General features: G+C 34.4%; 2 protein-coding genes across 2 annotated transcripts; one reads left to right on the top strand and one right to left on the bottom strand.

Annotated features, from left to right (window-relative positions):
* Positions 1–2,724: 2,724 nt before the first annotated feature.
* LOC135679732 (alpha-humulene synthase-like) lies at positions 2,725–5,205 on the top strand. The gene is made up of 6 exons (XM_065193716.1): positions 2,725–2,746; positions 2,935–3,304; positions 3,461–3,679; positions 3,831–3,966; positions 4,157–4,405; positions 4,876–5,205. The coding sequence occupies exons 1-6, from the start codon at positions 2,725–2,727 to the stop codon at positions 5,167–5,169; spliced, it is 1,290 nt and encodes a 429-aa protein (XP_065049788.1). The 3' UTR covers positions 5,170–5,205.
* Positions 5,206–12,603: 7,398 nt separating this feature from the next.
* LOC135679188 (casein kinase 1-like) lies at positions 12,604–17,693 on the bottom strand. The gene is made up of 10 exons (XM_065192672.1): positions 17,058–17,693; positions 16,916–16,956; positions 16,190–16,259; positions 15,958–16,106; positions 15,738–15,833; positions 14,266–14,336; positions 13,343–13,404; positions 13,202–13,265; positions 13,023–13,108; positions 12,604–12,899 (listed from the first exon to the last, which is right to left on the bottom strand). The coding sequence occupies exons 1-10, from the start codon at positions 17,131–17,133 to the stop codon at positions 12,832–12,834; spliced, it is 783 nt and encodes a 260-aa protein (XP_065048744.1). The 5' UTR covers positions 17,134–17,693; the 3' UTR covers positions 12,604–12,831.
* Positions 17,694–19,864: the final 2,171 nt, after the last annotated feature.

Consider the following 19,864-nt stretch of genomic DNA (forward strand, 5'->3'; position numbering starts at 1 on the left):
CAGACAATAGTGATATTACCTTCAGTAGCAATCGTATTGGTCTCTTTCTCATTTGTCTTCATTTCATTTTGTTTTCGCTTCCAAAACCTACACTCTTTCTTCATGTGACCTGGCCTGTTATAGTGAAAACATTTGATATCTCTTCTAGACTTGGATCTTCCTCTATATCCATGTGGATTTCTGCTATGACTTCTTCCACGTCTTTCTTGTTTTTCAATAACAAATGCCCCAGAAGAAGATTCACCCTGTTCTTTCCTTCTGGCATTTTCATTTAGCAAACTATCTTTAACCATTTTCATTTTTTGCCTTCTTATTTCTTACGCAACGTCACCGTTTCCTCATCTTGATCATAGATGAAAGGTTTATCAAGATCCTATCTCAAGGAAAACAAATGGGCTTTCAAACATTATGTGCCAAACTTAGAAGAACATATGCAAATCTCGCTCATCAGTTCAGCCTATCCTTTGCTTGTTTGTGCTTCTTTTGTTGGAATGGGGGAAGTAGCAACAAAGGAGGCATTCGAGTGGGTTGCTAGTTTCCCTAAGATCGTCAAGGCTTCTGCATTAATTGCTCGTATCGTCAATGACTTCGTTTCACATGAGGTAACTTATTATTAATTTTGAATTTTGAAAACCTTATTTAACATACTTATTGATCTTACAAAATAAAATATATAATATTTTCTTATATAAACACCACAAAATTTAAAGAGAAAAAATTCTGAAACAAAACAAAGAACTATAATTTTTAGGAGTTTATTAAACGACAGTTTGCAACCTGATGTTATGTACGGTAGACAATGTAAAACTTAATAATATAATCACAGGAGAGGATAATATAAAGATTGGAAGGGAGAAGAGGTAAAACTAAATAATATAACTTTATTCATCATCAGTCCTCTAATTATGCACTAACCTATAGTTTTATTTGAACTCCTAATCCTACAAAACTCCATGCATGAGGATATTGCTCCCAAGACAAAATGATTTCAACTCCAGAATATACTGCAAAGCTAAGTTTATTACTTTCAATTATTTAGAGTTCCATGCTTTTTTATTTTGTGAAACTTGCAGCTGGAGCAAACCAGGGAACATGTTGCCTCCACAATCCAATGCTACATGAAAGAGTTTGGTACAAATGTGCATGTGGCATGCGAGAATCTCCAAGTTTTGGTTGAAGACGTATGGAAAGATGTAAACGAAGAGTGCCTCAATCCGACTGCAGTATCCATGCCTTTGCTTGAAAGGATAGTCAATTTTCTATGCCTATTTAATGATATTTACAAGGATATTGATGGATACACCAACTCGTCTACTTATACTAGAGACAATATTTCTTTGTTACTGGTGCATCCTATTGAGATTTGATCATGTACTCCTATCAATCCTATGGTCTGAATCTCGATCAGCAGAATGATCGATAGTATTGTTATTGTTAAAGATATTAAAGTATTGTTGGAAGAGTCAGTAAATTTAAGTTTCTTGTGCTAGCCAGCCATGGGAAACTCTAGCCAATAAATCATTAGGAAACTCTATCTATATTAGTTTGCTATAGGATCTCTTGTTTAAGGAATGTATGGATATAAATCCATATTTAATAGTTTGAATTGCAATATATCAATTTATTCTAAAATATATTTAAGCCTTTGGAAACTGAAGGCTGCAGTAAAATGAACATATATATATATATATATATATTCAAGGATGAAGCAGAGGATGAAATAAAGAGCCGAAGAGCTGAGGGGGCAAGTAAAGAGCATGTTCAATGATACTACTGATCGGCTGCAGACCATGGAACTGATTGATTCAATCCAGCTTCTTGGATTGGATTATCACTTTCAAAAGGGAATAAGCGAAGCATTAAGTCAAATCCATGATAAAGCAGTATTTTATGTGTCCCCAAGGATTTTATGTCAAATCCATGATAAAGCAGTATTTTATGTGTCCCCAAGGAAACAAGGATATTATGTGTCCCCAAGTAATATGCTTAATTCCTTCAAATAAAGCAGTATTTGTAGGTGTGGTCCAAAACAATACGATCTTTTTTTTATCATCTTTTATTTAATTCAATCATAGATGTTGACAGTACCAAAAATATTTTCTTTGGTAAAATAAACATAAAAATCACTCACAAAAGTCATTATTTTGATTATCACATAATCATTTAGAACAGCGAATTTATTTTGATAATATGGCTTTATGTTTTTTTTTTCTCAAAACAAAAAATATTTTGTTTTTCTGCAGATGCCTTTAACAAGTTCAAAGCTGAGGGAGCGAGTTTCATGTCTACGTTGGGCAGTGATGTGAAGGGACTACTAAGCATGTACAACGCAGCCTATCTTGGGATTCATGGTGAGATCATTCTTGATGAAGCCATCTTAAACCACCATTAACAACGCAAGTGTCTCTCCACCTCGAGACAACTCTCTGTAGAAGAATGATGCCAAGAAGATGCCACCCAGGAGCTTGCAAAGTTGGACTACAATTTGTTGTAGTCTCTTCATCACGAGGAACTTGAGAACATCACCAAGTAAGCTCCTCCTCACTTCTGAATTCCTTGGAGCCATATTTCTTCTGGATTTTCATAAAGAAAAAAGATACAATCAAATTGCAAATGTAAACAAGTGCAGGCTAATTGCTGAGATTGGTTCCTCCTCCCATCAAACTTAAACTGATTTGTAACCCCCTCAAAACATCTCAGTTTTGCTCGAGATTGTTTGGTGGAATGCTACTTCTGGATCCTGGGAGTATGCTTTGAACCCTACTATTCTCGTGCACGAGAGATAACAACCAAAGTGATTGCCCTTCAATTTTGGAGGACATATATGATGTTTATAGCACATTGGAGGAGAATCAAAGACTAACTGAGGCAATTCAAAGGTTCGTAAATCTCATATCCATGGACAGATTAACTTTTACTATCATGGCTCAACAGATGATAACAAGTTCAAAGATGAGGAAGGAAATTTAGTGTCCACCTTGAAGGATGATCCAAAGGGACTTTTAAGCTTATACAATGCGGCTTATCTACGGATACATGAGGAGACCATACTCAATGAAGCTATTTCTTTTACAAGGGACCAGCTTGCGTCCATGTTAAGTGATCTCACACCACCATTAGCAACGCAAGTGAGACTCTTCCTTGAGAGTCCTCTCTGTAGAAGAATGAAAAGGCTCTTGGCACGAAATTACATCTCCATCTACCAAGAGTGTGCGACACAAAATGATGCCTTACTAGAGCTGGCAAAGCTTGACCTCAATCTACTGCAATGTCTTCATCGCGACGAGATTAAGAGCATCTCCATGTAAGTTCTTTCCCACAGTTAGATTGATTGAGAGTTCAGGTTGAGTACACTTGAATACGTAGAACACTGTTATTGTAGAAAAGTTTGATTGTGTTCATCTTTTTTTATCGATGTTTGGATTGGCAACAACATTGTGGTTTGTGGATTGCATTGAAGATGGTGGAATGATTTATTCCTCACCAAAAATCTAAGTTTTGCACGAGATCGGGTGGTGGAATGTTATTATTGGATACTTGCGGTGTACTTTGAACCTCACTATTCTCGTGCACGAGTGATTACCACCAAGGTGATGGCCATGACTTCTATCTTGGATGATATCTATGATCTCTATAGCACATTGGAGGAGAGTCAACTACTCACTCAAGCAATTCAAAGGTTTGGATATCTCTTGTTATTGGATAGCGTTTTTTTGTTTTATTATTGTCGGGAATGAGATATCTTATCTCAATTGATTAGAACAGCGGGTGCCATGACAGATATGGCATAATAGTTTGATTATTTGTGGATAAAGCTAATTCATATGTAGGTGGGATGCCAAGGCTGTTCATCAGCTACCAGAGTATATGAAGGGCTATTTTCTAAACCTAATCCATACCTTTGAGGAATTCAAAAATTTGCTAGCACCCAGTGAGAAGTATCGTTTATTTTATCTTAAGGAAGCGGTAATTTTTTTTATTTTAATGGATTTCAATTTAGACTAATGTAATGAATTAATATTTGGTAAACAAGAAAAATCTGATTGCACATTTCGTTTTTTATCTACTCTACAAATTCCAAGTCGTGCTATACTTCAAGTGTTTTTTGGCTTCTTATTTCTTACACAATGTCACCGTTTCCTCACCATTATCATAGATGAAAGGTTTATCAAGATCCTATCTCGAGGAAAACAAATGGGCTGTCAAACAGTATGTGCCAAAATTAGAAGAACATCTGCAAATCTCGCTCATCAGTTCAGCCTATCCTATGCTTGTTTGTGCTTGTTTTGTTGGAATGGGGGAAGTAGCAACAAAGGAGGCATTCGAGTGGGTTGCTAGTTTCCCTAAGATCGTCAAGGCTTCTGCATTAATTGCTCGTATCGTCAATGACTTCGTTTCACATGAGGTAACTTATTATTAATTTTGAATTTTGAAAACCTTATTTAACATACTTATTGATCTTACAAAATAAAATATATCATATTTTCTTATATAAACACCAAAAATTTAAAGAGAAAAAATTCTGAAACAAAACAAAGAACTATAATTTTTAGGAGTTTATTAAACGACAGTTTGCAACCTGATGTTATGTACGGTAGACAATGTAAAACTTAATAATATAATCACAGGAGAGGATAATATAAAGATTGGAAGGGAGAAGAGGAAAAACTAAATAATATAACTTTATTCATCATCAGTCCTCTAATTATGCACTAACCTATAGTTTTATTTGAACTCCTAATCCTACAAAACTCCATGCATGAGGATATTGCTCCCAAGACAAAATGATTTCAACTCCAGAATATACTGCAAAGCTAAGTTTATTACTTTCAATTATTTAGAATTCCATGCTTTTTTATGTTGTGAAACTTGCAGCTGGAGCAAACCAGGGAACATGTTGCCTCCACAATCCAATGCTACATGAAAGAGTTTGGTACAAATGTGCATGTGGCATGCGAGAATCTCCAAGTTTTGGTTGAAGACGCATGGAAAGATGTAAACGAAGAGTGCCTCAATCCGACTGCAGCATCCGTGCCTTTGCTTGAAAGGATAGTCAATTTTCTATGCCTATTTAATGATATTTACAAGGATATTGATGGATACACCAACTCGTCTACTTATACTAGAGACAATATTTCTTTGTTACTGGTGCATCCTATTGAGATTTGATCATGTACTCCTATCAATCCTATGGTCTGAATCTCGATCAGCAGAATGATCGATAGTATTGTTATTGTTAAAGATATTAAAGTATTGTTGGAAGAGTCAGTAAATTTAAGTTTCTTGTTGGTTAAGTCTTGTTGGTTTAGCTAAATGATATATTACTCTATGTAAGATATTGTTGAACTACTGCTTGCCAACTTGAGAAAGGCTCTTGAAGTTGTTATGTCGGATAAAGTTGAAATTGTTAAGTGAGACAGAACTAAATCGATTTGGTTCAATTGAATTGAATCACAATCTTGATCCAATTTGATAGGCACAAGTGAAATTGAGCCCATGTATTTTGTAAAATTGAAATTGTTGTTCATATCCAATACTCTAGTCATGCTTCTTATAAAAAAGATTTCGTTAAATATCAAAAATTTTAGAATGATTATGAGGAGGTCGAGCATATCATTAATCAGTCTTTGAAATTTTTGTTTAGTCCTTTTGATGCCCTTGTCTTATTTTCTCAAAACCTTGGTAGGGTTAGGGGCGAGCTTTCTTATCGGAACAAATATTATTTGGGTGGACTTGGATCTCTCCTGTTTACCACGCCATAGATTGTGGCCCTTAAGAGGGATGAGGCCAATTCTTCTTTGAGTCAAAACCAGCATCTCCATCTATTTGTCTTGCCCAAATAGTATGGAACTCTTCTTAGGCAGATTAACACTAAATAGAGGGACAATTTTACGTATTATCACAACCTTATTTCTATTTGTAGATGGAATAATTTCATTAGTCATATTTTAGAGATGCTTTTTTTCTCTTTTCATCAATTTTTGAAATGATTCTCATTTTATGTCTCTTGGTATTTCTTCTAGGCCTTCCCTTAATGTGCTTTTCAATAGTGATAGAAATTCCATTATTAAATCCTTTTCTATGGATGAAATTTTTGGGGTCTTAAGAGATCTATTGACAAGGGTAAAAGAAGGTTTTTTACTATCAAGTTTTATAAAAAAAATGAGAAATAATCATTAAGGATTTTGTATCTATGGCTATTAAATGATTTCATGATTGGACTTTTCTCTACATGAAATTAAGTATTCCAAACATATTTCTTTATTTAATGTGAACTATCGTATCTTTGTTAAAGTCCCTGCCAACTGTTTGAAAACTATTCTCCCTTCTATGATTTATATGGAATAGTTTGTTTCTGTGATAATGTTCTTATGTCTCAGGAGCTTGCCACTCTTTTTTTTATTCTAAAGGTCATAACCCTTATATCATGACAAAAATTGATTTGGAGAAAACTTTTGAGAAGGTCATAACCCTTATATCATGATAAGAAGTTTGTCATCTCTTATATGTTGATTATCTCTTTTATGTTTCAAGGCTAACATTTTCGAAAGACTAGCTAGACTTGGAAGTTATTTTTATCTTCAATTAAGCATCTTAGATTTGGGTACATTATGTTGCTTGGGAGTGGTAACAGGATTGTGAACACGAATGATAGTTGGGTTTTAAATTTTTCGTTTTGTAGTTATTAAACAATAACTTTATGTTCATTCTATTCGAATTTGATCGTGTTACCATGCACTCGTATAACTTTCATCAATCATATTATCTAATATGAAAAGTAAAATGAGAATATTCAAGATTTTTTTTTTTTAATTTTACTGAAAATATTTTAGATTTCTAAGTATGTTTGAGAAGTTTAAAGTGATATATGAATTTAGGGTGACAAATCACTCAGTAAATTGACTAGCAAATAATGCTCGGACTCATAAGGTGGATGGTTTTTGGAGGGAGGGAGGACTTCCCTTCTGATCTTACTACTTTTCCTCCGATGCTAAGGATAATAATTGTAACCATTTTTTGAAACAATATAGTTTCTAATTTTTCTGGAAAAACATATTATGTATATTAAAGTGCAATGGGATACCCATGGGAAGCTCTAGCTAGTGAAATCTATGCAAGTCGTGTTGTTATAGAGGCTCTACATTTACGTATATACATATGTTTCTTGCTTAATGGTTCAAAATAATTCGTGCAGCGTTTATTTAAGATTATATATCCTGAGTTACCACTCTTTTTCAGATACCATTGTCTACTAATTATTTGAACCCAATATTGCATTGAAATAGATCTGCAAGTGAGGAAAGGAGACAGATATGGCAATGAGACAAGTGGCATGAGAAAATACATGCACAACCAAATAGTTACTAAGATCAGAAGAAGAAGAAGAAGAAGAAGAAGAGTTTTCCTTGCCAAATATACATGTTCAACAGCAACATCTTTGTGAGAGGGAAGCCATAGAGAGAGGTCACGAGTCACGAACAAAAATTTTCCTGGTGATTGATGCGAATAAAAAATAATTATTTTTTGACAAAATGGCACACGCTTTTGGATTTGCCCATGCTCAAAATAAATTGTCAATAGCATTTTATTGGACGTGAATTAGATAATTTGAGATGCAAGAATATGTCACAGCAGACAACCTTCTATGTTGATCCTGATGCCAGATTTGACAGCCATGCAATAATAACATAATTACGGCAATTGCTCAACCCCTATAAACACCGAACCATGAGGGCTTCCTCTCTCTCACAATTCCACAAGGCAACTCTTTGCTATATATATCGTCGAGTGACTAGGGGTGGAGACCATGAGCTCTGAGTGCCTCGTCGCAAGCGTTGTTGAGGAGGTCTCTCGAAAGACCTCAGGCTACCATCCCAGTGTTTGGGGTGACTACTTCATTACGCATGTCTCACCCTCTTCCGAAGCTCAGGCATGCATCTAAGTGCAACTAAACTTTTGTGTGACTTCTACATTACGCAAGTCTCATCCTCTTCTAAAGCACAGGCATTCATGAAGAGTGCGACTAATCTTATCTATAGTTTTTCCAGTAAATGCTAATGCTTCTAATGCCTGAACTAAAAATGAAGTTTCGTGAAAATGCAATGTGCACAACTTGCTAGCTGAGCAAATTCTGTGCATCTATTAAAATCAAACATAATTCGGCCTATCTGCAAGAAGTGGGCCGATTGCTTCATATGGTCGGGAATACCTGCATTTGTTTTATCATTCTGCGTTGCAAATTGATGCAGGACAATCATGCATGGATGAAGGAAAGACCAAGAGACATAAGGGAGCCAATAAAGAGCATGCTGCATAACTACAGTGTTTTACTGCAGACCATGCAATTGATCGATGCCATCCAAATCTCGGAGTGGACCATCATTTTGAGAAAGAGATAAGCCAAGCATTAAGAAAAGTTTGTGATGCAGATTTTAACACCCATTGTCTCTACGAGGCCGCTCTTCAATATCGACTACTTAGACAACATGGATATAACATATCTCCATGTAGTGTTCTTCAATCTTTGAGAGTGTAAGAACATATAAGCACTGAACACTCCTATATGATGAAAGAAATAAATGTCACGTTAGACTAGCTTTAGTTACATTTGGTTTGGCAATCCAAAATGAAGTTTGACGCCGGATCGATTAATCATTTTGATGACAAGATCTGCAAAATTGACTTAAAGAGGCTTGAGCAACTATTGTTACTAAATAGTTCGTGGTAGACAAGATTTCTATTATAATTCACCAATTAGTCTGTGGTAGACGTGAATACACAGCTTCGTACTGCAGATGCTTTTAACAAGTTTAAAGATGAGGAAAGAAGTTTCACGTCTGACTCGAAGGGTGATGTGGAGGGACTATTAAGCTTATACAACGCAGCCTACCTTGGAACACATGGAGAGACAATACTTGACGAAGTCATTTCTTTCACAAGAAGTATACTTACCTCTATGTTAAGTGATCGATGAAAGTGTGTCTTTCCCTTGAGACACCTCTATTTCGAAGTACGAGAAGGCTCTTGACAAGAAACTACTTCTCCATCTACCAAGAGGATGCAGCACAAAATGATGTGTTATTAGAGCTTGCGCCAAGCTAGATTCCAATCTAGTCCAATCGCTTCATCGCGAGGAGCTTAAAAGCCTCTCCATGTAAGTTTTTTCTCTTTTCTAATACTGTCTCTGGTTTATTCTAGTAATTAATGCAAAATCATTAACTCATACTTTATATGGACTTGTATATAGAGAAACCAAATAGTCGTTATCATCATCCGTAGCGAACTTGCAACAAAAATGAGAGATATTTTTTGTTATCATAGGGTTAACTCATCAACATTTTAAGTCCATCATGTTGATAATTAATTAGTCATTTTAGTGAACATTTCACTCATATCGTATTTATTTGGAGAGAGATTAGCCCTTTTAATTGATTAGTTTTTTTTTTTTTGTTCAGGTCTACAGTGATTTCCTTGTAATTTTACAGTTTAGCTAATATAATTTTACTTATTAAAAAAAAGTCATTTTAGTGAACAAGTGGTGTGGTTTGAGATGATGAAATATTGGTACTCGCAAATTTTACCAAAACCTGAATACAACTAGCCATACATATGTCAAATTCTATCACAAAACCCCTAATTTAAATGACTATGATAGATTTCCTTATCCCACAAGTTAAATAGGATTAGTAACACAAGTTATTGAATCGAGGATTGCCCTTTACAAAATGACAATGACTAAATAGTTAGCCGTCGGTGACGTCGCAGCTGGAGCAAGAAAGAGGACGCACTGCTTCCACAGTAGAATGCTACATGAAACAGTACGGCACGGATGCAAATAGGCATGCAAGAAGCTGCAGGTGTTAGTCCAAGATGCATGGAAGGATGTGAACAAGGAATGTCTCGATCCAACTGCAGTCCCCATGCCTTTTGCTCGGAAGATTATTAATTAACTTGTTACGATCCATGGCAGACGTATACAATTATAAATCGACTCATACACCCACTTCAACACTACCATGAAAGACCGTATCACTCTGTTACTTGTCGAACCAGTTGCTGTTTGATTGAAGTTGTACGTTCCTATGACTGCTATCCATACTAGAATTTTCTGCAGGAGTGAGTTACTGCTCGACGTCATTACGCTTAAGCACTTGCATACGAAATAAAGGTCTCTATATCAGTATCATTTTAGCGGCTCTGAGTAGCTGTAGCAAACAAAGCTTAATGCAAGATCTTGTAAACCATATTGCAGTCATAAAAATTGGAAGAATTTCTTCTTTCCTAAATGATCGAAGGTCGTTTTTGACGATTTATGTTCGAGATTAATCTTCTATGAATGTTTTGGAATTGTTTCATACACCCACTCTGACACCTTATCACATTCTTCCTCGTCTAAAGAAATCTTTCCATCATCATTTCTTTGTAGACCATGTGTTGGGTCTAGCCCATAGGTGGGCTTGGATCATTTGATTTGGTATTTGAGCCCAAATCTGATTTATTAAAAAAAAAAAATTGTGGCATGCACAACATAAGAAGGCTGCGAATAAAGGCGTGCTAACGGTGGTAAATTTGGATGCACAGAAAATGAACCAAAGAGAGAAAATTAAGGTTACGAGGTTTTGCTAGATGATCAAACAGCTAAACTTTATCGATTTAAGTCCAAATTTTATATAAAAAATTTTGGCAATAAGCTCTATAATCTTAACATACCAATCTATGATTTATCGTATATGATATACATTTTTGTTATACCTAGTGAGGCCTAAAATTTTTCTTTCATTGTGGTGATGATGTTATGTTATTGTTGAGTCAATATCTATATTTTTTATGTTATTATGATCCTCTAATTATTTTGGATAAGACTTATTATAAACATATTATCAGTATTGGTGATAGTGAATATTTGAAGTGGACTACAGTCCTATGGATTTTCCCATATTGGGTTTTCTATGTAAAATTCAATGTCTCACTTTGTGATTGATTCATTGTTATATTGTTTATACTGCTCTGGTTAATATTTACTTTTGGTAATAAGTTGTTATTTTGATTAGGAATATATTTTGATAAAAAAGAGAGAAAAAAATTATTCTACTATAATAGTTTTTTTCAATAAGTGGTATTAGAGCATCATGTTGTTTGATGCTAATTTTTCTTGTGATTGAAATGAAAGAGTCAAGCGATATGATTAAATTAAACTCATCAAATTATTCTATTTAAATACGTATAATGAAAGATTTACTCTATTGTAAAGATTTGTATAAGTTAATTAAAGTTAAGAAAAACCTTCTACTATGGAAGATAAGGAATGAGAAGTTCAACATAGAAAAGTTATAGTCTATATTAGAAGATGGATGAATATAAATTTACATGAGTATATTTCTGATGAAATTAGAGCTGATATTGTTTGGTAAAAATTTAAAAAACTTTTTACGAAAAAGTTAATAGAAAATAGAATTTTTCTCCTCGTAAGGCTTGTCAATTTAAAGTATAAAGATGATAATAACATTGTTGAGTATATAAGTCTGTTTTAGAATGTTGCAAACAAGCCGGTTGCTATAAAAAATGAATATAGATAATAAGATACAAGGATTGTTACTTCTCAACCCTTTATCGGAAAGTTGAGAAACGTATGTGATGATAATTTATAACTCCATGTCATGTGAGACTCTAAGTATAAAAATGGTTAAAGATAATTTACTAAATGAAGATGCTAGAAGGAAAGAATAAAGAGAATCTTCTTCTGGTATACTTGTTATTGAAAAACAAGAAAGACGTGAAAGAAATTATAGTATAAATCTACGTGGTTATAGAGGAAGATCCAAATCTAGAAGATATATCAAGTGTTTTCACTGTAATAAGTTAGGTTACATAAAAAAAAGAGTGTAGGTTTTGAAAACGAGAATAAAATAAAAAAAATGAAAAAGAGACTAATATAGTTGTCGTGAATGTGATATTAGATGGGCTTGGACTAATTGATTTGGGCATTGAGTCCAAATCTAATTTATTAAAAAAAAAAAAGGAAATAATGGTTTGCATGATGTGAGAAGGGTGCGTACAGAGGTCAATGGTGAGAATTGTGGTAGCGCAAAAAATGAACAAGAGAGAAGAGGAGAGAGAAATTAAGGTTTTGAGGCTTTTGCCAAATGATTAAGCAGTTAAATTTATCGGTTTTAGCTCAAATTTTATGTGAAAGTCCTTGCAATAAGCTTTATAATATTAACGGTACATATTTACAGTTTATCCTCTTCAAGATACTTTTTTGCTATACCCACTTGATGAAACCTAAAATTTTTCTTTCATGAAATTCATTTATGATAATGATAATATATTATTATTGAGCTAAGATCTGTGTTCTTGATGTTATTATGATCCTCTAGTTATTCTGGAGAAGACTTATTATAAATCTGTTATTATTATTAATGATAATGGAAGTTTAAAATGGAGGTCATATGTTTTTTTTCGCATTTAGTTTTTTACGTAAAAATTTGATGTCTCACTTTCTAATTGATTTATTGTTCTACTCTTCATGCTGCTCTGATTAATATTTATTTTTGATAAAAAAAATTAATATTTTGATGAAAAACCCAATTTCATAAACAAAGATGAAAAAAAATATTTAGTTATAATAATTTTTCCCAGCATCATGTTGCTATGTTTGACGAAATTAAAGGCATCTATGCTTCCTAAATGAACAAAGCTTGCAACTTCATGTTGATGGTCTGTATTCACGGCTCATCTTCATGTCATGTCGTTCCATCAGGTCGAGTTGCAATCTTTTGGACTGCTTGGATGTGCGGTGGACATGAACTGCTGGAATAATCTGGCTTGTCCTCAAATCGCAATGATCGACAGTAATGGAAGTATGATACAAATTCTGATGGATATGACTTGCAAAGTGCCTGATTCACAAAAAAAGGTCCAAAAGTTTTCTCATTCGTCTTCCTTATTGTGCGAATAAAATATAGAAGATGCTGGATAATCAAGTTCTTCATCAAACAGATAAAAAGAAGATTCCGAGTTACCTCTTACGGGAGTAAGCATTTTCTTTTCACTAATTCTATCATACTTCTGCTTTTTATTGCCAGCTTTAAGCCCTTGCCAAGGAAGGCTGAGGTAAAGAATGACCATCAGACATATTATGTTAAGTGTCATCAAATTCTATAAATGAAAGTAACAGACAGCACAACAAATTGATGCTAACCTTCCTCTTAAAAAATACATAAGAACATAGCCAAGAGATTCTAAATCATCTCGTCGGCTTTGCTCTGCATGTAGAAATGAAAATGTCAATATGAGTTAGCACAAGATGTATGATATGTGAAATTAGGTGGAAGAAACTCACCAACCCCAAGATGTGTATTAACACTTGCATAACGTGCTGTTCCTGTTAGGTTCTTATTCTCCCTGTAAAGATCATAACATCTTACATAATTAATAAGCAATAACCAATTGCTAAAGAACATTACATGTGTCCATAAAGATATGGAACGCAAGGACTCAAAAACTCAACTCCTGAATATGCATAAGAATCCCATTTTAGAAGTTGTAAATGATATCGAACACATTTGGCAGAAGAAAACAAGAAATAAAACAAGGGCAAGATAGAGAGAACCAAATTAACCACCTTAGCAAATTGGTTATAGAAAGATAGAAACGTCAAAGGTCTGAACTTTGAAGAACTACTCTGCCTTTAAAATATTCTGTCAATTTAATTATTAATAGCCAAAATTTTCTCTGTGTTATGCTTTCCAACTTCTATTGTCTCCTACAGTATATTGTTTCCTTCCAAAATTAAATTCCATACAAAATGCAGATCCAAATTCATCACTTACTCTTGACTTAAATAATTCAGCAGTCCCATATTCATGACTCATCAGCACTTCATTCTTGTTCACAGTATTTACTTAAGATCAGTAACAAACTTAGAAGAATTTAAACTAATCTTAATTACTCTCTTTCCAATTTTCCCTTTTATCTTTCCTTTATGGGTTTGCATCTTGAGGTTAAAAACTGAATGATAAGAGAGATGCATATTTTAGATCATATAAAATCCTTTTCATTTCATGAGTAAGTGGTAACAAAAAGATCAATTACGAAAGGGAAAAAAAATAGTTTTCAAGGTTCTCTTATTTAAAATGCTATCCTGAAATTAGCCTTATTTTCACTACAGCAACAGTTAATTAAAAAACTACCATAAGTAGGCATGAGTTCTTTGCAGGCTGGTAAAGCTTTTATATTAACATGTCAGGACTAAGATATAATTACCTGTACGGTATGTGCTTATGAGTTTGAAGATCCCTATATTTCTTTGCAAGGCCATAGTCAATGATATAAACCTGAGAGTAAATAACAAATGTCAAACAAGAAAACAGAATGAAGAAGACAAAGAACACAGCATAAAACGCTGGGAGTACATGACTAAAGCCATTATTTCATAATTTGGTTTCTCAATCTCTACATAAATGATTGATGTGGTTGCTGTAATTTCAACTTGAGACAAACTAAAACAGATCCCTGCACCTCTATACTATTGCCACACTGGCATTAAAAGATCCCTGATAATGCCCCCATGCCAAAGTCCAAATACCCACTACTCAGACCTTTTGTGTTGTTGTTGACCAAAGCCTTGCCAGACTGTGATCAGTTTTAGGAACAACCAATAGCCTGAAATATCAGATACTATAAACATAATCTGCCTTATAGCGAAGCTATATATAAGCATAGCACCTAACAAACATAACCAACTACAGCATCGACTATGGATGCTTATTGGAATAATGATCTCCACTATATCGCAGTTCCTTTTTCTCTATCCATTAGTAGATGCAAGAGAATAAATGTCTGGGAATCAAGCCTGTTGGTTGGAAATGATATAGGACCTCTCCGATTCACAGTGGATCACTAGAACAAGGTGAGAAGAAAGGAATTGCTGTTGAGCAATACACGAAGGGATACAATCCTATGGAGGATGATGCTACTGAGCATCTGTGTTCATCATCAAATCCATCATCATCATTTTGCCAACCATCACAGACCCAGCCCCTGGACTCCGATGAAAAAACAACCAACCAAAGATTAGTAATAAATGTGCTCATCAGGAACATCCAGGTTGCAGCAAATTAGGACACAGATCAATGGAATATGCTAAAGATTTTTTAAATAAAACAAATTATATATGCTAAATAAGTGCTTCGTCATTCAGATACCTAAAACTAAAGAACTATTCACTCCAAGTGAGTTGTTAAGAAAATCTTTACCTGTGTGTTCTGACTGTATACCTGGTTAGGGAAGTACTAGATATAAATAATCAAGTGAATGGTTAAATGCCATATAAGATGATGGTACAACTACAATCTGCACAGTAATTGGAGATTGTTTTCCTCGATCTTCATAACTTGCCTAATATGAAGTTGGATTGTATGGTATAACTGACATTCCATATTTTTGTATGCACCATATTGAGCATAGTGAGGAAACCACTGGTCAATCAATTGCCAATATCTTTGGTAAAAATGTTCTATCCTAACCTTCAGAAGCATGTAATATAACTTTTAGGTAAGCACAAGTTGCATTGCCATATTGCATGAACAAATTCAACACCTAACAAGAAAATAAAACATCATAGTATGATTTGAAGTCCAAAAGAACTATCATCACATATTCCTAGAACTAAGCCATCAATCTATCAGTCTGAAGGGCAATTAGTAACTGAAGTTTCCAGTAATTCAATAACATACCTGATTTGCTTTACGACCAAGGCCCATAAGAAAGTTATCTGGCTTTATATCACGGTGCAGAAACCCCTTTGAGTGCATATACTCAACTCGGTTAATCTTTAACAAGATAAAAAACACAGGTATTATGACATTGCTAGAAAGTCCCATAAGAAAAGTATAAAAAATTAGACGTTAGAAAGGTTAGAGCTACAGCAGACAGGTAACAACGTGGTGCACATACTAATTGATCAGCAAGCATTAGCACTGATTTCAGTGAAAACCTCCGGTTACAGTAGTTGAACAAGTCTTCAAGGCTAGGCCCAAGAAGATCAATGACCATGACATTGTATTCTCCTTCCACACCAAACCACTTTAGATGGGGAATTCCAGCTTGATTAAAACACAAAAATAAAATCATCAATGGCAATGTCCAATCAAACAAGATGAATCATAATTATAGATTAACAACTTACTTCCTCCTTGGAGATGAATATACAACTTTGACTCATAATGAAGTTGAGGATGCTTTGCCTTCACAGACTCCTGCCAATATTAAAGCATAAATGGTAAATTTTCAGATCTCATGTGCTATTAAATAGAATAGCAAAAGTAGATTGCTATAAAGACAAAACTAAAGTACAATACTATGATCAAGATCATCAGAATCACAAATGAATACAGTACTGAAGCAAACTAGAAAATTTTAATGTACTTTCAGAAACAAAACAGAGTGGTCGGTGCAAGTTTAAAAACTTCCTAAAAGCTAAACCTGCAAACACATATTACACACCAAGGAACAAAATTCACATTAAACTGATCTCCATTGATTACTGAACAAGCAACCATTTCACTCATTAGATTTTTGGAGATGGGACCTAATACGTAACATCCAAGATCAATGGGCTTAATATCATGGAGGATGTAAAAGTTTCAAATATTATGCAACAATGTATACGTTTGTTGCAGGCATTGTGCCACCTTCACACCTTAATTTAATAGACTGTAACATGGTTTCAACTGGTAAACTTGCCAATGTAAACCTAGGGTAGAAGTCATACGTGGAAACCTTTGTAACTTCTCACATAAAAAAATTAGTGTTATCATCGATTCAAATTCAAGTTTAAAAAAAAAAAATAGCCACATATGTCTAGATTTAAAATTTTGAATGTTTTGAATTCAAGCTAAGCAATGATACATACAAGCTTTACCGCCACTTCCTCTCCGCTTTGTATGTTGACACCTGAATCAAATAAACCAAGAAATATGGGGTGAGCATAAGTAGAAGGCAAGGCATGAAAGGAATTTATAAATGATGCACACATATCCAAGAAAATAACATACCGAGATAAAGCTCTCCAAAAGAACCACTACCAATCTTTTTGCCAAGCTTAAATTTTCCGGCCACCACGTGCTCCATAGTTGAAGATCCAAGCCAAATTGACCCAGAATAATAAACTCAGAAAAGAATTCTCCTAATCACTGAAGTTATAAAAGAAAATCCTCCTTCTCTTTCCGCAAATCGCCAGTAATCCCCCTACAACTCACCTCCGCGACGAAATACAACCAGAACTATCTAATCCGCCAATCTAAACACCCCAGAATTCGTTATTCCAGGTCCCAAAAGCCTACATTACAAGGAATCCGAGTCATCGGGTACCAAATCCTCTAACCAAAGGATCCAACCAAAAAAGCACTATTCCCTACAGCCCACCCAGTCGATGCAAATATCCAATCGCCCACAACTCCGATTGAAAACAATCAAATCACCAGCCTTCGACCACCAAATAGGAATCCTAGAAGATCTCACCGACAAGAGAGATCCAAGCACCGGTTCTCACGATCGGCGGCCGGCGATTCCAGCAAACGAATGGGCGGATCGAAGATCTGGAGGTCAAAAAAATTCGCCCAAATCTCCACGCAAATCCGTCCCGACGGAGAGCGAACGGGAAGCGAGCGGTACCGATCTCGATAAAGCCGGCGACACAACAGTATCTATTTATTTATGATAAAAAAAGAGTTTGTTACCATTATTTCGGGATTTAATTACTTGCTAATTAGGTGACCTAAGCATGGTTTAAAAGGGAGCAGGAACTCGTTAATCGTCGTTGCCAGCTGTGATGGGCCGGTGTTGTACGATCTCCGCGTACGGGTGATTGATGGAAATGGGAGAGCCACAAATTTCTCCGACACATCCGGCCTTCACCTGAAATCCACCTGCTGTATGATTGGAGGTAGCTTTTAGGTGGGGTCCAACTGTAAGCCCAGTGTCATCTCTGATGCAGAAGCGTAGCGAAACGGAAAGGTGCGAACGCCTGGTGGTGGCGATTAGTTCGCAGAACTTTAGACTGTAAGCTCACCCGACAAAGCTACCTGCTCACTGATTGGGGGTAGCGTTTGAACGTGGGTTTCAACAGAGACCGTTGTTACCTCTGATGCAAAGACGCAGCGAGATGAGAGGTGGAGAGGTGTCGGTGGTGGGAATCGGATCGCAGAATCGAAGGCTAACATGCTGTTTGCAGGGCGGTAATTACGATCTAATTGTAATAAACGGTAGTTAATATCGGGCCTAAGACATATAAATTCGCAGTTCATTCAAATCACAATTACATCAGTGGGCTACGTTAGCACATTAGAATAATGAGATCCATAAATTTCAACGTGTACGATGGTTATGGGCCTAAATTAATTGATCCACATGTACAGAACCTATGGTTCATATAGAAAAGGCCAATGCAACATCAACCAATATCGGGCTTATGGGCCATCAAAATTTACGTAAAATGCAAAATCTGTAGGAAGAGAGGCGTTAGTTATGTCATATCCAAGACAAGAATAAATAAGAAAACATTCCTTTTCTTTTCCGTTTATAATGATCAAATATAATAATTACGTGGCTTCATATTTATTTTTTAAACTTTAAATTTTATTTTCTATTCGTTGTTTTTCTTAATCAAATACACATATATTTCACTATCACTCTTAAGATTTAGGAAATCCTAAGTTTAGACTACTTGTGAGTAATCCTAATTTTAAATAAGAATATGTATAAATAATTTTAAATTTGAGTTTAGGTTAACTCATGAGAGAGTGATTCTTTGTATTGATTTTGTTTTACATAGTGAAATTTTAATTTCTTTTGTAGAAGTAACCATGTTAAATTTGCATTGACATTGTGGTATATTCTTTACTTGTTAATTTTTAATTTCTCTTTTGATTTTTTTGTTTTCTCTCCCTTCTCATTAGTGTGGATTACTGGTTTCCCAAAGATCTTCGAAGCTGCTTGAATAATTAGTCATATCAAAACGATAATAAAAATATTATCTTAAAACTAACAGAAAACAAAAGAAAGGCTTGATGGACTTTTAGAGTTCTCCGAGCATCAACTTCTGATGAATGAAAAATAGTTAGTGTACCGTATTGGTAAAATGGGTAGCATGTTGCCTCTACAATCCAATGCTACGTGAAAGAGTACGGGATAGATGGACATGTTGCATGTTAGAGGTTGCAAGGATTGGTAGGAGAAGCATGGAAGGATATATATTAGGAGTGGCTCAATCCAACTCCGTGCAGCATTTCTTTGCTTGAAAGGATAATCCATTTTTGGAAACTATATAGTCAATTTTTTTGATATTATATAGTTTAATTGGTAAAGATCTTAATAAATTATTATAATATTTAATGTTCAAATGCTGCTTTTATTATTTACTTTTCTAAAAAAATATTGATGCATACACCTGTCGAAGTCTTTAACAATGATCATATTACCATGCTAACTCGACACATGGAGATAGTTGACGTAGTTAGATATTATATCCACGATTTCTACTTTTTAAGTAATTACGATCGATATAAATTGATTGTAATTAATATAGATATATAATAAAATTTGGCAAATAAAACGTTCCTCTTATTTTCTGTTTATAATGTGGGTTTATTTTTTTATTTCAATCCTATAGCAAATGCAGATAAGTTTGTTTATATATATATATATATATATATATATATATATATATATATATATATATATATATATATATATATATATATATATATATATATATATATATATATGTATATATGTATATATGTATATATATATATATGTATATATGTATATATGTATATATGTATATATATATATATGTATA

The sequence above is a fragment of the Musa acuminata genome, chromosome BXJ1-7 (genome assembly GCF_036884655.1).
Source record: "Musa acuminata AAA Group cultivar baxijiao chromosome BXJ1-7, Cavendish_Baxijiao_AAA, whole genome shotgun sequence".
NCBI classification, from domain to species: domain Eukaryota; kingdom Viridiplantae; phylum Streptophyta; class Magnoliopsida; order Zingiberales; family Musaceae; genus Musa; species Musa acuminata.

Coding starts and splice junctions, on each gene's coding strand:
- LOC135679732 (XM_065193716.1), top strand. CDS start 2,725: ATGCTACTTCTGGATCCTGGGA. Junction 2,747..2,934: donor GCTACTTCTGGATCCTGGGA/GTATGCTTTGAA, acceptor ATGGCTCAACAG/ATGATAACAAGTTCAAAGAT. Junction 4,406..4,875: donor ATGACTTCGTTTCACATGAG/GTAACTTATTAT, acceptor TGAAACTTGCAG/CTGGAGCAAACCAGGGAACA.
- LOC135679188 (XM_065192672.1), bottom strand. CDS start 17,133: ATGGAGCACGTGGTGGCCGGAAAATTTAAGCTTGGCAAAAAGATTGGT. Junction 14,337..15,737: donor TTGGTCGTAAAGCAAATCAG/GTATGTTATTGA, acceptor ATTTACTCTCAG/GTTTATATCATTGACTATGG. Junction 12,900..13,022: donor AATGCTTACTCCCGTAAGAG/GTAACTCGGAAT, acceptor TTTGTGAATCAG/GCACTTTGCAAGTCATATCC.